The following is a 21,160-nucleotide window of genomic DNA, read 5'->3' on the forward strand; positions in this document are numbered from 1 at the left end:
GCTGGGGGTCCCGGCGGCCCCCCGGTTGCAGCAGCAGCCCCCCCAGGGGCCGGGGGAGGCGAGCGGGGAGCGGGGGTGGGAAGAAAGCGGCTTTTGTCTGGGGGCTCCGAACCTCGCCCGGGGACCGGGGGGAAATTTGCTGCTTTCTGATGCTAATGAGATGTTAAAAATAAGCTCCGCGCAGCGCAGCCATGTTGGGGCTTTTCCAGGGCGGCTCGGAGGCGACGGGACAAAGGGGCTTTATGGGGCCATGGGGGGCAGCGAGGGGGTGCCCCATCCCTGCGCCGGGCATCCCACTGCCTCGGGGCAGCTCCCTGCCGAGGCTGATTCTCGGGGTGCAGCCGTCCCTGCCCACGGCACCTCCCCAGCATCACCCCCCCCCGGGGCTGGGTGAGCCCCAAAACTGCTCCCCTGCCCGTGGGGGGTCAGGGCTGCAGGTGGGCGATGGGGGGGGGGGGGGGGGGCGTTGTTGGCATCTCATTTCCAGCCCCAGCCAAGAAAAAAAATTCAGGAGGAGGCCCCAGATGTCGGATCACGCCTGGAGAGACCGTCTGGTGCCATCAATGGAGCCTTTGTCCCCGCGCAGAGCCCTGGCCTGGGGACAGGGAGCGTGGCCGGGGCACTGGGGCAACCCCTGCCCCAAGGGCAGGAGCACAGGGGGAGGATGGGGGGTCCCCAGCCCCACCACACCCCAACACCTCCTTCTGCCCCACACCCAGGGATGGAGGATGAGGAGGGGGGGATGCTGCCCCCCCCCCCAGCCCCATTCTGTCACTCTGCAGCCTTTGATCTGCTGGGGGGTGTTCAAAGCACCTCGCTGCAGGGGGGGGACATGGCACAGGGCTCCTGGGGCTGGGGAGGGGGACAATGAAGTTGGGGGGCAGGAGCTGGACTCAGGCATCACCCCCCCACACCCCTCAGATCCCCATCCCACAGGGATGCTGCAAGTAGGGGGCAAAGTGGAGCCTGGAGGGGGATACATCAGTGGCTCAGGACCCAAGACAACACATGAAACGATTTCCAATTCTTTTATTTCAAACCCCTTCTTCTCTCCCCTTCCCACCCCCCCAACCAAAAAAAACCCAAACCAAAACCAAACCATCAAACCAAAATCAAGTCATAAACGACGGTAGAAATGAGTTACAAACACAGAAGTCAGTTCCTTCACTGCCAACTTCCCAAAATAAAAATAAACACCCCCCCCAAAAAAAAAACCCAAACCAAAACAACACACCAAAAAACCAAACCAAACCCTGGGAACTTCACACCAGCTTCCCCCACAGGCCCTGCAGCAAGTTACTAATGTCTCCACACGAGAGGCCAAACATGCCTATGAATACAATATATACAGACAAACCCACAGGTACAGCCAGGCTCCCCCTCCCCACCCCCAAAAATAACCAAACACACCCAAAAGTGCATTCGTTACCATTTATATCAAAAACATTTTCTTAGTTTTCTTCTGAAAGATTGGCCTGCAAGTCTGTTCTTACCATTTAGTAACATTTTTTCTCTCTATATATATAGCTTATGAAAATAAATTATACAGCAACTATTTGAATAAATTAAGCACACACCAAAAAAAAGGAAAAAAAGGGGAAAAAAAAAAAAAGATAAAATTAAGCAAAGCTGCATTTTTACCAAAGGGTGGTTGGACAGTCCTGGTGAAGAGCAGCACGAGGTCCTGCACATCTGCTCATTCCTGCTCCAAAGGCAAGTGTCACCCACCCAGAGTCACCCACTGCCCACCAGCCATTGTAGGAGGAAAGGCCTGAGTGGGTGGGGGTCAGCTTGTGTGGGGTGGGGGCACTGGGAGGGAACTGGTGGCATTTTGGGGCACCATTTGTGCTTTTCAGCCAGAGGCACAATTGGAGGCAGCACCAGCAGGACCCCGTTAGCCCAGGGTGTGTGTGGGGTCCCACCTGCCCCATCTCACCTGGAAGACTCTGGATGAGGAGCAAGGGAGCACAGGGACATGGGTAAATAAATCCCTCCATCCCTGAAAGCCGAGGGGGCTCGGGTGGGTGTCAGGGTCCCAAAAGACCTAAAAATGGTCTATTTGAAGGGTAAAATCAGCCCAGTAACCAGGGACAAGAACCACGGGTGGAGGCTGCACTCATCCAGCTGAAAAAAAACACCATCTCCAGCTGAAAAAGCTTTTCCAGTGGGCACTTTCCACACTTCGGTAGTTTTTTATGGTCCATTTCATTGCTCATCTGCCTCGGGCCCCTGACAGAGGCAGGACAAGGACAACCCCAGCAGAACTCAAGGTTGGACAAAGGAGGCTGTAAAAATTTCTCCCAGATCAGCAGATGAGAGCACCCTCCAGAACCAACCTCCAGAACCATTCCTGGCAGGACACAACCACCAGGTGTTCCTCCCCAAACTGGGATGGGGATCTATGGAGCCACCTGTGTCCACAGAGACCATCACACCCCCAGGCACAGATCACTCCCTTCACATCCAGCCTTCAAACAAAAGCTCTGGATCTTTTCCATGCCCAAACAGACCCAAGTCCTCCCTCCCCTCCCACCTAGATGTGAAGGAACTCCAGGAACAGCTTTGTTTTTAATGGATTTCAGGAGAAGGCTGTTAACTACACTTGACCTTGGGCTCTTCTCCAGGGCTGCTGGCCACAGGCACTGACCACACTCCAGCTCCCCTGCCTGTCTTGGAGCAAGGAGAGGTGGAGCAAGGCCCTGGGAAGGTTGAAGAGCATCTGCCACCTTCATGCCAGAGCCCACCCTGCTGCTCCTGGGGGTGCAGATCAACAAGGGGAGCTCTTGTGGAGCTCCAGCCAACACTGAGAACCTCAGAGCAACAGGCTGGTGTCCCACCAGCCCCAGCAAATTCCCTCCCTCATTTCAGCTGCCACAGACAGACCCCCAAGCCTTGCTAGCCTCCCCTTTAGCCTCCCACCATGCACAGGGGACAAGGAATGGCAGATGCACTGGTCAGGCTGCTGGGAGAAACCCTTCCCAGGACAGTGACAGGACACATGGAATTCAAGTATTGCCCCTAAAGCCTGGCTGCTGCTTCAGCAGCTCTGAGAGCCACAGAGACACCTTGGTCACCTTCATGGGGAGCTCAGGGGGGTCCCCAGAGGGACAGAGGAAGGAGCAGAGCAGGACAGGGCTCTCCTGACCCACCACAGAGCAGGGCTGTGCCTTCTCCCCACCAGGCCAGCCCAGCTCCAGCAGGATGGGCTCCACACTCATTCCCAGTTTTCCCTGCTCTGCTGCTTTCCCTTCCCAAACCCAAGCTGTGTCTCTCCAGCCCAGAACAGGGAGAGGAGGAGTGACAACACTGTCACTACCATCACACCAGGGAGAGGACCAGCTTCTCCCCAGCTCGGGCAGGACCCAACTCCCAGCTCCCCACAGCCCCATCCACACCCACCAGCCCCTGCTGCCCTATCCTTGGCTCCAGGGTCTCATTTTGGAGACAAGCTGGACAGGAGACACATGCCCTGGGCACTGTCCTTTGCTGGCACAGACTTGGACACTTCAGGCACCAGACCAGGCTCTTGGGAAGACTGTTCTTCCCTTCCAGCATATGGGTAAGTCAGAAGATTCAACTCCTCAGCACAAGGACAGCCAAACTGCAGCCAGGCCAGCCGGGTGGATATTTGAGTCTCACCTGCTCAAGCACAGATATTTCCCCCCTGATGGTGGCCCCACGTGCCCCGTGTTCTGCTCCAAGCAGCTGCATTCATCTGCAGGCTCCTGATAACCTGGTGTGAGCCAGGGGAGGGTCTATGGCCAAGGGCAGTGGAGGTGGCTGGGGGGGGACAAGGGCCTGTCCCCAGCTGGAGGGGACAGGGTGGCTGTGGATGGATCAGCTCCCATTTCACCAGGGGTCAGGAGATGCTGCTCAGCACACCCTGGGGCAGCTCCACTGCCCTGACAGCCACTGTGACAGTCAGTAGTGTCCCATGAGGTATTTCTACACATTTTGAAGCTCAGTTATTAGTTTCATCTGGAAGCCAAACCTTTTTTTTTTTTAAAAAAAAAAAAAAAGAAGAAGAAAAAAAAAGAAAAACCACCACATATTTTTTTTCTCCAAGACCAAAAGTGAGGCCAGAGCTGAGGGAGGGCAGGATTTGTCAGCACCCTCCACAGCAACACTTGGCAGACAAGCAGTATTTTTCCAGGCTGCTTTAAGATCCACACAACTGTGCCTCATTCAAGGACGTGGATGATTCTGCAGGGCAAGACCAAGGGCCCAGCAGCTCCTGAGTGACCACAGCCAGCTCCCAGGGCTCCCAGTCCAGATCCAGGGACCTGGACCACACACAAACCCATCATGTTTTCAGAGCAGACTGTTGCAGGATGGAGCAATTCCTTCAGCTCGGGCTGCTGGAGCGATTCCTTCACTTTGGGCTGAGGGCACAGGAACCTCCTCATTTAAATACAGCAGGAAAGATGCTTCTCCAGACTTCTCAGCATCACTTTGGGCCAACAAACTTCACCATGAAATGCAAACTCTTTGCTGCAGTGGATGAAACAAGCAGCCTGGGATCTGAAGGGGTCAAGGGGGTCTTTCAGACAGTGCCAAGCCCAGGAACACAGCAAGAGCCACCACCTCTCTGGGCTTCCCAGTTTCTGAGTTGCTGTGGTTCCATGGACATTCCTGGAGAGAGGAGGAAGCAGCAGGGAAGCTCACAGAGATCAGATGCTGCTCCAGGAGAACCCTCAGTTCTTGCCTCTTGCTCTGAGTCACCCCAGAGATGATGCTCAATGTCCTGGCAGCTCCAAGTTCCTTCACAGCTCACCAGAAAGACACTTCCTTCCTTCACAGCTTCTGGAGACAGCCAAAGGCTAAAAGTGCATGTCCCAGGGTCCTGTGAGGCTGAGACCACCATGGCAAGTACCTTTGGACTGTGGCAACAGTGATGACAGCAGCTTTGCCACCCACCTTCCTTCTACCCATCCTGGGGGTTCAGCAAAGTCTTCCAGTGTTTGCTGGGGGAATGTTGCCTCCTCAGAGAAGTATCAACCATTCCCTTTGGCTCCAGGACATCCAAGTGGTTCCCACACTCTTCCTTCCTTGGGCCCTACTTAAAAGCACACAGGACCACCCTGCAAATCCAGCTGCAAAGCTCAGCTGCCCAGGGCTGGGTTTGGCCCTCTTCTCCCAAATCCCAGAAAGAGGAGCAGCTCCAGAGGTTATTCCATGTGGCTGCACATCCTTCTGGCTCAGTCTGTCTCCAAGCAGCTCATCAGCTGCACCACCTCTCGGGGGGGGAACCAAAGAACAGTCTTGCCTTAACTCCTGGAGCAGATGATCTTCCTAGAGAGTCCCCTTCTCTCTCTCTCCCCCCACCTTGAGGTTTCCAAGGGAGGATAATAAAACTCAGCTGCTCATAAGACAGTATTTCTCATGCTGAAAATTCCAAAGGAAAAACAACAACCAAAAAAAGACAACATCAAAAATAAAACTTTCAAAAACCAGTAACTAGTGCCATGACATTCTTTGTTCCACAAGGAGTCCCCGAGCTGGGCTCAGCTGTCTCCAGGACCCTTCTCCCTCAGGCAGGAGCTGAGGCTCTTGTTCCCACTCTGCTGTGCTTCCCAGGAGCCCTGATCCCTCTTCTCCGGACAAAAGAGCTGGAGCAGCAGCTGCTGAGCCGGCTCCACTGGCGCCTCCTTCCCGGGGCTGCAGGGTGGTGACAACCACATTCCTGGGGGGAGTGGGAAAGAGAGAGGGGAGAGGGATGAACCAGCCCCCTAGGACGCAGCAGGACCTGCCCCAGACCAGTAGGTGGGTTGGAAGGAGGGTGAGCACAAGGCTTGTGTGGGCACAGAGGTGCATGAGAAAGCAGCAGCAAACTGGTCCCTTCGGCAGGGAAAGCTGGGGAAGGAAGAGCCAGGACTTTGTTTTGGGAGGGTTTGGGTGTTTCCTTTGCAAAAAGGGAGGGATTTAGGTGTGAGCCCGGGCTGGGAGGGACCAGCAGCACTCACCTACCATCAGTGACAGCGACAAGGCAGCAGGGCAGCCGGGCTACGTGGAGGACTCTGTCTCCTGCTTCTGTTTGGAGATGAGCTGAGCTTCCTTCAGCGACAGGTAAACCTCCTCCTGCGGGTCGTAGTAGTAGAACTTGCGGATGTAGGAGATCAGGGGCCTGGGGGTGGAAGGGGCAGAAGCTTTAACCCTGAGACACAGACACACCAACCTCCAGAAAGGATCACCAGCACTTCTCCCCCAGCCCTCCAACCTCCAGCAGCTGGGACCCCAAGGCTGTGAGAGCAGCAGGTAACTCCTCACTCAGCTGCTCACCCCCCCACATCCCTGCACACCCCAGGATGTTCCTCTGGCTGCCCCAAGGCTGAAGGAGTCAACTGCTCCTGCCCAGAGCCCCGGCTGCAGACACAGACACCTTCTCACTGCCTGCTGCAGGGAGGGTCAGGGTGGAAACCAGGAGGACTTGTCCCCAGGCCAGTCCTTGAGACTCACTTGGGCAGCGGGAGCTCGGGGATGTGGTCGATCCGGACCAGCTGCCTGATCCGGAAGCGGCAAAGGTGCTGGAGGGATTTGACATTGCTGAACCTGGAGACTGGGTACAGGAGCTGCACAGGTGTTGGTGGGAGACCTTGGGAAAGAAACAACATTGGAGAACAAGTGGTATGTTAGACAGGAACCCCTGGAGCTCTGGGCAGGGCCGTGTCCCACCGCAGACCCCCCAGGAGCCCATTGCTCCGGAGTCACTTGGGATCAGGAGAGCCAAACCTTCCCCAGTGATGCCCCTTGGGCTGCAAAATGTCCCCAGTCTTCCTCACCAGGCAACAACAGCTCTGCTGGCACAGGGTGGCTGTGGAAAAGCAGATCCCAGGGCACAGCAAGCTGCTAACCACCCCCTTCCCCCTGGACTAGCAGATGAAGCACCACTTGATGCAGAGAAGCAACAGAAAGGAGGCAGGAGAAAGGCAAAGGAGAGGGCAGGCAGCACAGGCTTTGCTCTGCACAACCCTTTAGATAGCTCCAGCCAGGCATTAAAAACCAGGGGGGGGATTTGGTCAGCTCAGGCTGTGCCAGAGCTGCTCATTCTTAGGGTCACGAGGCTGGGCACAGAGGCAGAGGTGGTGGCAGCTCCACCCAAGCAGCTCCCCACGCCAGGAACAGCCTGGCAGGGCTGAGAGCACAGACATCCAAACACCCTCCCACCCCAAAACCTCCTCCTCCCCCAAAGTTAAGAGCAACAATGGAGCCCACAGAACAGGAGCACCAGGAAGGATCTTCAGGAGCTGGGTTCATTCACAGCACAAGGTTTTATCTGTCTTTACAGCAGGATTCAAAGCTAGTTATACTCTAACCCCCTCCTGCTGGCTTGTGTCTGAGGGCAACGGAGTGAAAGGAGAAAAGGGAAAGCTCTTCACACTAAGATGGGCTCAGAACTGCTCCAGGCAGCTCAGGAAGCTGCCAGCCAGCTTTTCAGAGAGCAAAGAACAGCGAGCGATTGAAGGCTGGATTCTCTCCCCCTCCTCCTTCTCCTACCAAAAAGGAATTAGCCTCTGGGAGCTCAGCCAGCGAGGATGGGGAGGCAGCACCAGCTCCACTCTTTGCTAGCCACATGCCCCAGGGCCAGCAGCCAGCACTCTGCTAGCCACACAGGAGCTGGGAACAGCCCCTTCCCCCGAGCACAGGAGAACAGCACTAACCAGCACCCAGGGAGATGTGGATCCTCACTACTCTCCCCCTAAAGATCAGGCAGCAGGGTGGGACTCTTGTTCTCCAAGGATCAAGGCACCCAAGGTCCAAGGCTGCACCCAGAGGGGAGCTGCAGGACCCAGAGGCAGCAGCAGGGCTGGCTGGTGGCTCTGAGGGACACCAGGCAGCCAGCAACTCCTCAGCAGGTGCACAGCACCATTTAGGGGGTATATTTTCTTTTTCAAGGATATTTTTCTGGAGCAAGCCCTTCCTAAGATATTTGCCTGGAGTTTTAAGCCCTCAAAGCCCCATTCTGGAGGGGAAGGGATTTCAGGAACAGGAATTTGAGGTATCTTGCAGTGGAAAGGATATTTTGAAGGCTGGGTCCATTCCAAAACCAGCTTTACATCCCCCTCCTCCCCAGAACGGGACCCTGCTCTAAATCAGTTTTCCAGTTATTACAGCAGAGGGCAACACTGAACAGATCTGGGCTGGGACCCTGCCGGGAACCCTGAGGAGGGAAGAGCAGCAGCTGATCAGAGAGCACAACACCCCCCAGGCTGGGGGTGGGACTCACCAGGAACCCTGGATCGGAGGAAGTAGAGAAACTTCCCGTTCTTGGAGTGCATGATGGCTCTCTTGATGAACTCCACCACAGACTGGCAGCGGTCCTCAAACTTGGGGTGGCACCACAAGCTGAAGGTCCCTTCCAACAGAACAGAAAATATAGATATAATACAAGGCTACAGGAAAGCTGGGGAGGGACTTTGGACAAGGGCAGGGAGGGACAGGACAGGGGCAAGGGTTTCAAGCTCAAAGAAGGGACATTGAGATGAAATCTGAGGAGGAAATTCTTCCCTGTGAGGGGGGTGAGAGCCTGGCCCAGGTTGCCCAGGGAAGCTGTGGCTGCCCCATCCCTGGCAGTGTTGAAGGGCAGGTTGGATGGGGCTTGGAGCAGCCTGGGCTGGTGGGAGGTGTCCCTGCCCATGCAGGGGGTTGGATCTAGATGATCTTTTAGGTCCCTCCAACCCAAACCAGTCTGTGGTTCCTGTGACTGTAGGAGCACTGGTGCAAGAGGAGACATTTAGTCTCAAGTCTGATGTTCTCAAAGACCAGGTGAATGCTCCTGGGTGACTATTCTCAGGGAGCTGGGACATGACAGAGCACTAAGAGGAAACACCAGTGTCACCAGCTTGGAAGGACCCTGTTCCACTGGAACCAGATCTGCAAGAGCTGAGGATACACAAAGACATGACAAGACCACTGTAACCCGAGCATGGCCACTAGTCACACTTGCCTGCACTTGCACACAGCCTGAAACCACTGCTGGATCTCAAACCTGCTCAGATAGAGCACCAGCAGAAGCCCCTGCTCCTCTGCACTATCCCACCACCAGCACTCCCACAGAAAGGCAGCAAAGAGGGATGATCCAGAGGCTGAACTCCTCCTGTGCCAGCCCTGCAGCTGGCAAGGATCACTTCTTTCAGAGCAGGCAGGGAGCAGCTTCATGTTCTTGCCAGCTCCAACACCTTAATTCAAATTACTGTCAAGTAAACAGTGAAACTGGAGACAGGCAGCCCAGGGAAAGCAGAACCCCTGGGCTGTCCACAGGTCTCTAAATAGGTTAAATTTAAGCCTCAAGTCAGACCAGTCTCACAATCTCTTTGTGCTGCAACCAGACACCCCTTCCTTGCACCAAAAGGTGAGCTTTATTGGGGAAAAAACCCACCAAAAGCCTGTCCCCCCTGCCATGGACCAGTTTGGGAGCAACCACCTGGGTTAGCACCTGCTGAAGATCCAGGATCAGCAAGGACAAAAATAAGTCACTCTTGTTGGGGATCTCAGAGGTGAAGGAGCCCTTTGAAGTGGGCAGTAGATGCACAGGGCAAAGCACCAACACCAGCTCCCCCAGCCTGCCTAAAACAGGACAAAGAAATTTTGGGTTCTTCCTCTCATCTACCTGAAACCTGAAGGTCAAGCACTTCTCTCTGCCACACCCCCCCCCTCAGCCTCACCATTTGTCACCTTCATTGGTTTCTCAGAGTGCTCAGCTCTGCAGTTTCTTGTGGTGCTGCAGGACATTCAGCACAAGGATCATCAGTCCTGGGGAGTCCCAGGGCTGCTGAGGCAGAGCCAGGCCCTGCACCCAGGAACCACATCTTGATGGGAGCCCACAGGGAAGCACCCACCTCCATCCAAGCAGTGAGGAGGACAGATGGAGGAAAGGGAAGGACTCCTGGCTAAGGAAGCTCCGAGAATGGATGTATCCCAGCCTCAAAATAAGAAACTGGACCAGCAGCAAGAGAAGCTTGTTCCAAAACTCAGTTAGGAAGAATTTTCCACTGCACAGGCAGCCTCAGACCCCCTCCACCTGCAGGAGCTTCTTGCAGTGGAAGGACAGAGGGATGAAAATCCTTCCTCCGTACAGCAAGGTCAGGGGAACCAGCTCTAAATCAATCCTGGGGCATCTTTCCACCAGAGGGGCTCAGGAACAGATGTGCTGCCAGGTTCCACTGGCAGAGGTGGAGGAAGACAAGAGGGCCAGCCCTGGGACAAGGGCAAAGAGGAGACAAAGATGAGCTTTGCTCTGCAAGGTTGGAAAGCCCTGCCTTCTGCAGCAGGTCAGGGGCAGCCTCTGAACCCATTATTTGCTGCCCCAAATAATGACAAGGCTGTCACTAGAGCTTGTCCACTGGTTCCAGGGCACCTTCCTCTGTGCCTTGAGCCTCTGGGGCATTTTGCTGGCCTGAGGACAGCAGCTCTGCAAGGGTTTGGTACAGAAAACCAGGGGTGAGGGTGAGCAGAGGGTGTGGGGGAGGTGAGCAGCAGCCCCACGCTGCAGGAAGGGCATGAGTGGTGCCCCAGGAATTCCCCAAGTAAAAACCCATTGTAGTGGGGTTGAAGATACTGCTGAGCACCCCTTGGGCAGGGGGACAGCAAGGCAAGGTGACAAGCCAGGACGTCAAGAGATCTCTTTATCTTTCACAGGGAAATGGGCTTTGTTTTGGGAAGCACTGGCAGCTGCAAATGGTGGCTCTGCTGTAGGTCACAGCTCAGTGACATGGGGTCCCACAGACCTTGGGCCACCATCATTTTTGGGTCCAGCTTTCCAAAGCAAGGCCTGAGGCCACGCACAGGGAACTCCTGTACTCCCCAGTTTTGTCAGAGCTGTAAGGAGAGTCACTGCCTGAGGCACGAGAAGCCAAGTCAGATGCAATTTCTAAAGCTTCTTGCAGAACCTCAGCACAAGAGTGAGGACACTTTGCTGCTGCTGCCCCCTCTCCTGCCAGCCCTGTGCCCAGAGCACTGTCCTGGCACCTTGTGACCAGGCTGGTCCCCAGCCACAGGTCTCCAGTGTCCCCAGAACCTCCCGTGGCTCTCACCTCTGTAGTGCTCCATCCTGGTGTGGTGGGTGATGCCCTGAGACCGAAAGCTGAGGCTCAGGATGTAACGGGGGTCAGAGCTGTCTCGGACCAGAAAGGATCCATCTGGCTTCCCCTTCAGCTTCATCTCTGCATCCTCCCAGTTCATGGGCCCCCAGTACCACCCGCACTAGGAAAAAGAGACAGCCAGAAGGTCAGCAGATGCTAGCAAGAAAGATTTTTATCTGCAGCCAAACACGACACAAGTTGCTCTTGTTGGTAATTCCCCTTCAATGCCAACATGGAAGGGTCAGGATGTGTCCACCCTGGAATATGGATGGTTGGGACTCATTGCTCCTGGGTGAGAGCACATCATCACATCCCTTACCAGCCAGAAGCAGCAAAAGAACAGATGAGACCTTGATACCCCTCCCGTGCACAACAAAATGCTTTTCTAGACTCAGAGACCTCACTGGAGGGTTTTTTCAGTCCTGTCCTTATCTCATGCTCCCAAGTCCAAAACCAGGATGATCAGTCCCCAAAAACCAGAGCCCAAACCCACAGCTTTCTCCCTCTGGTTGCCACCACCCCCCTCCACATTCTGGTTACCTTCTCCAGCTCTCTCAAGCTGGCTGCAAAGCTGCTGGAGTCCGGGCGGTAGAGAGGGCACTGGAGGGGGGGGGTGGGCTGCCCAGGCATCGCCTCCGGGGGCCGCAGGGGGACAATCCGTGGGAAGGCATCTGCAGAGGGACAGACAGCCCAGGCCGTGGTCACCACGAGGAGCTCACCCCAAGGAGAAGCCACCCCATCCCCCTGGGGTCAGGGCAGAGCGTGGAGGGGCTGGGCTGAGCAGTGGGAGGACAAGGTCCTGGGGGAGGACACGGCGGCGTCACCGCCCGCCTCTGCCAAGGCGACCAACTCGGTGACTTCACCTGCTCTTCCCTCAGCTCAAGGGAGGGCAAGGGCAGGGCCAGGTGGGACAGGCTGAGAGGAATGGGGACACAGCCTGAAAGCCCTTTGGGTGCTGAAGGAAACTGCAAACAAGAGGGTGAACGCAGAGGGAAGCCCCTGGTTCAGCTGGGGGGCACGGCCAGGGCTCCTGCTCCCACAGCCCCTTTCTGACACCCACCAACACAGCACCTGGGGCTGCTGAGCTGCTGAACCCAGGAGGAACCAAGTAAAATGGGAGCTGCTGGATTGAGGACACAGCTGGTGCAACCACCAGCTTCAGCAAAACCACCGTGAGCAACGACACCGCATCACCCGAACACCAGGGCCGTGGCACAGCAGTGCCTGAGGAGGCACAGCACCAAGGTTTACCAAGAAATCCCCCAAAGTCCAGGTCCCTGAAGGGAAAAGCCTGAGCTGTGCTGCTGAAGCTAAGCTGACCTGGGGCATGGGGTGGAGGAGGTGGAGGCAGAGGGAAGGACTGCAGGGAAGAGCCCATTGGACCCACTAGGACAGATGCAGGCAGCGTCCCACTGATGTCATCTAGGAGAGAACAGAGGGAAGAGAGATTCAGGAAACAGGAGAGCAGTGAGCCCAGTGCTGGAGAGCACCTGGAAACATGGCCTGAGGAGCTGGCACTGGGCACTGCCTGAAGAACAGGAGATGGAGCTTCCAGGGAAGCTGTGGCTGCCCCTTGAAATGTTCAAGGGCAGGTTGGATGGGGCTTGGAGCAACCTGGGCTGGTGGGAGGTGTCCCTGCCCATGCAGGGGGGTTGGATCTAAGTGATCTTGAAGGTCCCTTCCAACCCAAACCAGTTTGTGACTCCATGATTGTATGGTTCCCACCAGTAGCACATCAGCCTCCTCAGGCAGCTGCTCCGGGCGCTCCAGCTCAGAGCCACACACACACTCACACTCACACACACACACACACTCACACTCCTCAAGCCAAGCAGTCCCATTTCCAGCCCAGTAAGCTCCTCACATGCAGCTGGCAGCACCAGACAGGATGTTAGAGGAGATTCCACAGCCCCAGCACACGGGATCTGCAGGTTAAGGTGCTGCTCAGGCTGACTTTACCCATCCTAAAGCAGCTCCTGCCCTGAGGAGCCTCCTCCAGAGGAGGACATGGCAGCTACACTGGGCTCCACTGCCACCAACCAGAGAGCAGAGAAGGGAACTGGCCTGACTGGGCCATGGGCAGGAAGGGGGAGCTCCCCAAGGCAGCAGAATCACCAGGAAACCAGCACGTCACATCCCACCTCGTGCTGCTCCAGCACCACCCTCCCCTCCTGGCTGATCTAAGAGAAATGCTGAAGCCTCCAAAGAACAGCAAGAAACCCTCTGCTGGGGACCCTTGGGACACTGCTCCTCCACCCCTACCAGGGCAGTTCCAATGCTCCCAGGGGATGCAGGGCCAGGGATGCTCTCCAGGATCATACCGAGCAGGCTGAGGCTTCTTCGTGGAGGGGGTGGAGGAGTTGGAGGCTGAGGGGAGGTCAGGCCTCGCTGAGAGATGTCCACGTCCACCAGTGACACCGTTTCACCTGGAGGTTGGTGGAGCAAGACTGTTAGTGTGGCACCTTCACCAGGGCAAGCCAAGCACAGGAAGCCAGGGGGAGAGGGGAAGGGGCAGTAACCTCTGCAGGGCTTGGAGGACCATTTAATCAGCTGGTTTCTAATCAAATTTCCTGCCACACCCGTTTTGAGACAACAACCAGCTCTGCTAACACAGCCCAAAGGGTCAGGCAGCAGGGAACAACACCAGCACGTGTGCCTGAGCCCCAAGTTCAGCTCCAGGATGTGAGGAGAAGGCACCAAGAGACCTTTTCATCCCTGAGGTCACATCTGGGATAACACTCTTGTTCATGCCAGTCTGAGTTTGCCTCCCAAAGCCTTGGATGATCAAACACCTCTTGCCCCTAAAGCCACGAGGGTATCAGCTCTGAAAATTAATAAAAGGGAGCTGGACAGGCTTTGATATTCAATAACTGGAATTCACTGAGGCCTAAAGTACCCAGGATGCTGCCTGGGGAAAATCATGACACAAACTAGAGTGTCTTCACTTTAAACCACAAAAGCTTAAAATGAATCTGAAATCACGGGAGGGAAATGAAGCCACCAGATCAAGGTCAAAGCATCAGCCTCAGTACAGGGCTGAGTCAAATGGAAAACACCAAAATCCCAAAGTGAGACCCAAAGTGGTGTCACCAGCACACAAACCAAACCAGCCTGAGCACCTGAGCCGTGGTCTCAAGGACAATGAAATCCGGCTGCCTCAGATTTCAGTTCCTGTGGGCAGGGAACTCCTGTTCTGCTCCAGAAACCATACCCAGCATCACCCACCTCTTGGTAAACACCTGACAATGTCCCTACTGTGCATTACAAGGGACAATATTGACTCAGCTTCCCCTTCTGCTTTTAAAAAGCCCTGTCTAATAATAAGTGATGTCAAAATTGGTATTTGGGGTTGGTTATTATCTGAGGTACCTTCTCCCTGGGGGATTTATGGGTGTGAGCACACACACAGGCAGCCACTTTTATTTCCACACCCTAAAAATAAAGTGGCTGGGCTGCATTCATCTGCTGCAAACAAAGTAAGAGGGGGTTGCAGGAATTCAGCTCTCATATCCTTCCCAACCATGCAAGTTGGGCCAGACATCTGAATTCTGTCCTGTTCTGGTGGTCCCTGTCCCAGAAAATCCTCTCTACAGCAGCTGGTAAAGAAACTGAGTCCTCAGGTGAGTGAGACTGGAGAAGTCAATGACAAAACAAAGCCATTTAACTCCAGACATTCACTCTGGGGACACTTCAAAGGTCTTCTGCAAAGGGAAAGTTCCTATGAGAGGGCACTGGCTGCCCTTCCATCAACTGGCAAAAATTGACATAAGCAACTTTAAAAATAGTTAATAGGATAAACCAACAATTGATCAAACCAACCTCCCAAATTTCAAGCAAAAACTTGCCAACTCCAGGCTCTCCTCTGTAGCTTCTTCAGAAGAAGAGCAGCTCTGCACACACCTCAGGTACTCCCATCACCAGCAGGCAGAATTACAGTTTTTATACTCACAGCTTCCCCTACCAGCAGCTGACAAAGCAGCAGAAGCAGCTTTTGCTTTCACCAGCCTTGATTTGCTAAACAAATGCACCTAAAACTCAGAGGAAGCAAATCACACCACGAGAGGAGCACGTCCTCTGCATCCTGCCCCATCACCAGGACATCACATTAGCAGGGGAGCTGGACTAGACAATCTCCAGAGGTCCCTTCCAACTCTGACAATTCTATGATTCTGTGGCCACCAGAGGGATGTGGGGATGGAGAAGGGAAGCAGCAGCACCAGGGCTGAATTGCCCCCAAGTGACTCCACTTCTGCAAGGGCTGAAGAAGCCACAAGAAGAGCCAGGAGCAGAGGAGCAGCTTCCAGTTCCAAATGCTTTGCCTCACAAGTCACTTCTGGGCAACTAAAACCAGTTCTCAGCTCATCCCCACTGCTCTCCAGAGTGGGATTTGCCCCACTCAGGAACAGAAACCACACACCAGCTCCTGCACCCAGCTCTCAAACCCCTGGGCAGCCTCTGCCCTGCAATAAGCCCCAACATCCATTTATTTTCAATCTGACCTTCCCGACCAGCCACGTAAAACCCCACACAGCTGCTGAAGACAGCTGCCCTTCAGTTCCTACTCATGCAAGTCTTGGGTCTCTCCCCAGGAAGCCCCCAGCCCTGTGGCCAGGGCTGTGGTGACCACAAGCCCACACCACCAGCTGCACATGACCATGACAAGGAGGTTTTTTTACACTACAGCTCTCAGCCACGGACAGGGCAGGACTTCCCCCTCACACCATTTATAAAACCAGCCAGCTTCCCCCCCGCAGCAGAAAAGGGAAGGTCAGAAACCAGCAGGAGGTGGGGAAAGGGGGGGACATGCAAGGAGGAGGAGGGCAGAGCTCCACCAAAGGGGTTTTGGTGCCTGTCGCTGTCACGCAGCGGAGCCACTGAGGTTGGTGTGGGGTCCAGGTGGGAAGTGGGGCTGGGTCTCAGCCCCCCTCAAACCAGGGTGGGGAGCACCCAACTGCACTGGCCCTGCAGGGGGGTTCCCAAACAGCCCCAGACCTTCCCCTCTGAAAGCACAACCTGAACTTGTGTTTCAACAGGCAGGATTGCAAGAGGCTGATGCACGACAGCCGCGTCCTTTGCAGCTCCTCCTGGTCAGGGTTTGGGGACAAAGAGGACAGAGGGAATCCACAGGGATCTCCCACGCACGTGGAGGCAACATTCAGGGTCTATCGTGACGCTCACACTGCTCGTTTCAGAGCCAAATGAAACACCAAATGAAATCTTTCCAATCCTTACCTGTGAAGAGGGGGCTGAACACAACCGGGGAAAAGGCACTTTGAGTTCTCGTCAGTCTGTGTTTCCTGTGGAAAATAAGGGAAGGAGCTGTTAGTAGATGAGGAGACTTGGTGGATCCCACCAGAAGAAGACAGCCTGTGACCTTCTCAAACCAGGAGAACCTCCCCCAGCCTCTACAGAAGCTGGAGGCAGCTCCAGAGCTGCGTGTTGATCCAGCTCCTGCAGCAGTGCTGTGGCCTAAGTAGGGCAGCCAACCAGTAAAGCTGGGTCTCCGTCCTGCTACCAGGCAAATCTCTAACTAGGTAATTAATAAAGTCTTTGGAAAGAAAAACCCCAAGCACGTCTGGTAACCAGAGCCAAGGAGCTGTTTCACAACAGGCCTCAATGCTGTTCCTCTGGGTCAGGCCTTGCCAAATGCCTCTGACAAACAGGTTGGGTCCTGGGCTGTGCCTGGAGTGACAAGGGCCCCTGTGCCACCTCTCTGGAGGACACCAGCTCCACATTGGGCTTGAGAGGCATGTGAGGGGCAGGGGAGCTACACCTGGAGCTGATGAGATGGGTGGAAACAGCTAAAAACACAGCTCTGCCAAGGTTTGCCTTCCCAGCCAGTGGTTTTATGCCAACACTGAGGCCACCCAGTGTCCTCCCCACACAGACCCATTCCCCTTCCAGCACCTTCCAGTCCCGTCCCCCTGCACGGGCAGGGACACCTCACACCAGCCCAGGTTGCTCCAAGCCCCATCCAACCTGCCCTTCAACACTGCCAGGGATGGGGCAGCCACAGCTTCCCTGGGCAGCCTGGGCCAGGCTCTCACCACCCTCACAGGGAAGAATTGCATCCAAATATCCAGCCTAAATCTCTCTACTTCCAGTTTAAAGCCATTCCCCCTCATCCTATCACTTCATGCTCTTATAAAAAATCCCTCCCCAGAGAAAATGCTGGTAAACTGAGGCACAGAGTATGGCAGCCTGAGGACTTGAATCTGTGGTTGAGGTGAAACCTCCCTGGTGCCAGGAACACACTCCCACCTTACACCAAATGCTTCTCATGTCCAAGCACCTCTCTGGGTCACACAGCTGCCAGTAAATGTCCAATACTCTTAAAGTTTGCAAATAAAAATACTAAGAACACTCATCATCCTAATATTTAAAACTCCATTAAGATGTTTGGAGGTGTTTTCATTTTAATCCTCTCGCAGCTACTTGAGGGTTGGGTGTTTCCCCCAAGGAGAACAACTCACCCATTATCAGCCACCCGTGCACACACACATTTTTGGACTAAGACCAACTCACCTGATGGCAACAGCTCTGTTCCCACCCGGCTTAGCGAGGAGCACTGCTGGCATTTTGCTGCCACCAAAACAGCTTCATTTCCTGCCAGTGTTTTCACAGCCACTGATTTCTGAGACTTCTCATTTCTAGCAAGCTCACCCGGACCAAATCTTCCACTTCCCAACTCAGTCCCCACCACAACCACCACCTTCCATGCTTCCTTCTCCTGCCTCAAGTTCTGCAGCACCCAAATGACACTGAAACTCGTGGAGAGGTAATTAAGTGTGACCAGTACCTGAAGGCTGCTGCATTGGGTCAGTGCAGCCCTGAAGAGCTGGAGAAAGCTAAGGGTGGACGTTGCCATTCAGGAATGCTACGGGCAGATCCTGCATGGATTTGTGCAGACAGAACTGGGAAACCCCTCAGACTCCAGCAATAAGGATGTTTAGGGCCAGTTCCCCACGAGCCCTGCCTTCACTCATCCCAGAGCACCGTCCTGGTAACACCAAGGCAAGGTTCACCCCACCATGTCCTACTTTATGCACAATAATAATAATAAGACCCTCACAAGACTTGGGTACCAAACCAGAAGCGACCTGCAGCAAGTGCCCAGGTCCTCCTGCACCCACCTGGTTGCAGAACCACTGCCCACCCCTGTCCCCTTTCCCTCCAGCCACCTCTGCAGTACAAACTGCTCCCAGAAAGAAGGGCCATTTCATTCTCACACAACCTTTAACTGCCACCACCCAGGCCCTGGGTGAGGAGCTGCACGTTGGTGCCTCCACAATTACTTTCTTGCAGCTGAGCAGAATCCAAGTATTGATCTTAGATAATGGGGCTGGTTTCCTTCCTAACTGCTGCAGGAGGCAAAGCTGCACCACGTTGGCCTCCAGGACCGATGGGAACCTGGGGCAGCAACTCCAAATACCAGGAATTCTGCTGCTTGCGGATGTTTAAAAACAAAGAGTCAGATGAGATAAGAGCTGGGGCAGAGCAAGGGAGCTGCCCCCTTCACCACCAGCCCTCACAAAGCAGGAACAAGAGCTTGACAGCAGAGCCATGAATGAAGCCACTTCCCAGCAAGCCCAGCTTAGCTAAACTGGATCTAGCCCCTCCTGAGAGCACGGGCATCCCGGCATCCCAAACCACTCGTCCTTACTGCTGGGAGAAGAAGAGCCAGACCTCCAGGGCCAGCAAGGACCATCCCATCAACCCACAGCTTCCCAGCAGGAGAGATGCCAGCTGGGAGCAGAGCCACATCCCAACGGCACGGGAGCAAAAAGCATCACTCCAAGAATCCAGCCTCGTCAGCAGGAGGGGACGCCTGGAACTGGAAGCAGCAAAGTCGTCCCTGAACCGCCAGAGTTGCTGCATCAGGCACCTTGAAGTAACCTTTGTTAAAATGCTGCCTAATTAGCTGCACGATGCCAGAACACCAGGGTGACCATTAAACTCCCCGACCAGAGGGAAGCCCCGGGCAGCCCAAGGGTGTCCTCTGCTCCTGACATGCCAGGACAACTGCCAACCCTTCACTGCCTGATCCCAGTGCCAGCAGGTCCTGAGGACTCCACGCTCTCATCAAAAGCAAGGACCAAATAAACCACAAACCCATTAGCCAAACGTTTTGTCATTAAGGCAACCCCGTTTGAGGCCCATTTAGTCATTTGTGGGAACGGAGCCGTTGTGTAAAACGGCTTCACCACCCCCACGGGGGAAAGCAAAAGCTCCTCGTGGGCAGACGAGCTCCAGGGAGGACTCAAAACACCCCAACAAGCTGCGGAGCTGGGAGCTGACCTGGGATTTGAGGCAGCCCCATCTCAGAAGCCATCCCTCTGCTTCAAAGGGGAGGTAATTTTGGCTTCTGCTGCAGCCCAGTTGCCTTTTGGGCTACCAAAGAGCTCGGGCAGCACAAGGCAAGGCTGCAGGTCACACCTGACCCAAGGTCAGCACCTTCAGAACGAGCCTGGAGAAAGTTTCCTGCTCATCCATCAACAGGGCTTCAGCCTTGCACCAGGTTAATTCACCCCACAGGGAAAGGGCTGAGCTGTAACACAGGCTCTGCTCCTTCATTTAATGCAGCTCCCGGGCTGGCTGCACAGACCTGGGGCAGGTTCTCCCTGCCTCCTCCATGAGGAATTTCACTTCTGCAGCTGGAAATACCACAAAAAGCAGCTCGTGGAGCACAGGAGGCCCATCCTGACCAGCCCCTCTCCCTCCCCAGCTGGTGTCAAGCAGCTTGTGTCTTCTGCTGAAGCACGAGGCTGGAGGAGGCCACGGAACAGGGCTGGGGAAGAGAAGGGGTCGCAGGGTCCCACACCAACAGATCCCAGGATTTGTCCCTCCAGCCCAACACACGACCCGGCCACGACCTGCCACGGGGGCACCGGGAGGGCACCCACCACCACGGGAGCCACCCAGTGATGCTCCCAGGCCTCAGGAAACCCTTCTCCGAGAGAAACCCGAGCCCCGTGGTTCCCAGCTCAAACCTCCCCCCCCAGGACACACGGTTTCCTTGGTGCCCCCCGCGGCTCTGGGGGCTCCCCACCCTCAAACCCCCCCGGAGAACAGCTGGGCAGCCCCAGAGCCCCCCAAGCCAGGGGGCAGCCTCTCCCCCCGGACACCCCCGTACCTGCCCGTCTCCTGCTCCCGGCCGCGGCCCCCGCAGACGTCGGTCAGGCTCCCGGCGGATGCGGGCAGCTCCCCGCCGCGCCGGCCGCCGGGGGAGGCGGCGGCGTCCCCGATGGCGGAGCCGCCGCTGCAGCTCTTGGTGCGGAAGAGGCGGCTGAGGCGGATTTTCAAGGAGCCCTTCCTGGCGCCGGGGCCGGCTCCGCCGGGAGCCGCGGGAGGGGGCGCGAGGCCGCTGGCTCCTCTCCCGGCGGGGCGGGCGGCTCCTCGCCCGGGGGATCCCGGCTCCTCCTCGGAGCAGCTCCCGGTATCGTCGGGTTCCAGCGCTTCCAGCACCAGCAAAGCGTCGCTGGTCTCCTCGGCGGCGGGCCCGGCGGGGGGGGGCGGCGGCCCGAGGCAGGGGCAGCCCCCCGGCCCCTTCGAGCCCAGCCCGGGGGGCCGCAGCCCCAAGGCCGCCAGCTGCAGCTCCAGCCCGCCCGGAGGCCCGGCTCCCCACCTCGCCGCCGCTTTGGGCTCCAGGGCGCAGCGGTGCCGCGGGCAGAGCAGCTCCCCGCCGCCCGCCGGGCCGCCCCCCGCCGCCGGGCCGCCCTCCTCGCCGGGCCGCCCCTCCGCCGCGTTGCGGAACACCATCAGCTGCGGCGGCGGCCGCGGGGCCCGCATCGTCCCCACTCCCGGTAACGCCGCCGCCGGCAGCCGCCCGCCTCCGGGGCCCGGCGGCCCAGCGCCCGCCGCGCCGGTACCGGCACCGCCCGCCGCGCCCGCCTCCGGCCCGGCCCCGTAGCCCAGCAGGCGGCTGAGCACCCGGTAGGAGGCCGCGGCGGCCGCCTCCCCGTCCCGCAGCTCGGCGCGCTGCATGGCTACGGCCGCCGCATGGCCCAGCGGGCCGGGCCGGGGCCGGGGCCGGGACCGGGAGCGGGACGGAGCGGGCCAGGCCGGGCCCCCCGCCCTCTCTC

At 56.5% G+C, this 21,160-nt stretch overlaps 1 protein-coding gene across 2 annotated transcripts; it reads right to left on the reverse strand.

Moving 5' to 3' along the window:
- Nucleotides 1–1,417: 1,417 nt before the first annotated feature.
- On the reverse strand, nucleotides 1,418–21,150 carry SOCS7 (suppressor of cytokine signaling 7). Of its 2 annotated transcripts, none has more exons than XM_051640380.1 (10): nucleotides 20,212–21,150; nucleotides 16,311–16,375; nucleotides 13,400–13,504; nucleotides 12,399–12,500; nucleotides 11,619–11,749; nucleotides 11,031–11,199; nucleotides 8,225–8,353; nucleotides 6,457–6,592; nucleotides 5,968–6,124; nucleotides 1,418–5,683 (listed from the first exon to the last, which is right to left on the reverse strand). In XM_051640380.1, exons 1-9 carry the CDS (start codon nucleotides 21,060–21,062, stop codon nucleotides 6,004–6,006), a joined length of 1,809 nt encoding a protein of 602 aa, XP_051496340.1. In that variant the 5' UTR covers nucleotides 21,063–21,150; the 3' UTR covers nucleotides 1,418–5,683; nucleotides 5,968–6,003. The 2 variants fall into 2 exon arrangements, with proteins under 2 accessions (XP_051496340.1, XP_051496339.1); XM_051640379.1 differs by having other exon boundaries at nucleotides 5,964–6,124.
- Nucleotides 21,151–21,160: the final 10 nt, after the last annotated feature.

This window comes from Apus apus, chromosome 25, assembly GCF_020740795.1.
Source record: "Apus apus isolate bApuApu2 chromosome 25, bApuApu2.pri.cur, whole genome shotgun sequence".
Lineage (NCBI taxonomy): Eukaryota > Metazoa > Chordata > Aves > Apodiformes > Apodidae > Apus > Apus apus.

Excerpts from the sequence above, each read along its gene's own strand:
- SOCS7 (XM_051640380.1), bottom strand. The coding sequence starts at position 21,062 with ATGCAGCGCGCCGAGCTGCGGGACGGGGAGGCGGCCGCCGCGGCCTCC. Across the intron at positions 16,376-20,211 it reads CGGGAGCAGGAGACGGGCAG|GAAACACAGACTGACGAGAA; the intron begins GTACGGGGGTGT and ends TATTTTCCACAG. Across the intron at positions 11,200-11,618 it reads GCTTGAGAGAGCTGGAGAAG|TGCGGGTGGTACTGGGGGCC; the intron begins GTAACCAGAATG and ends TCTTTTTCCTAG.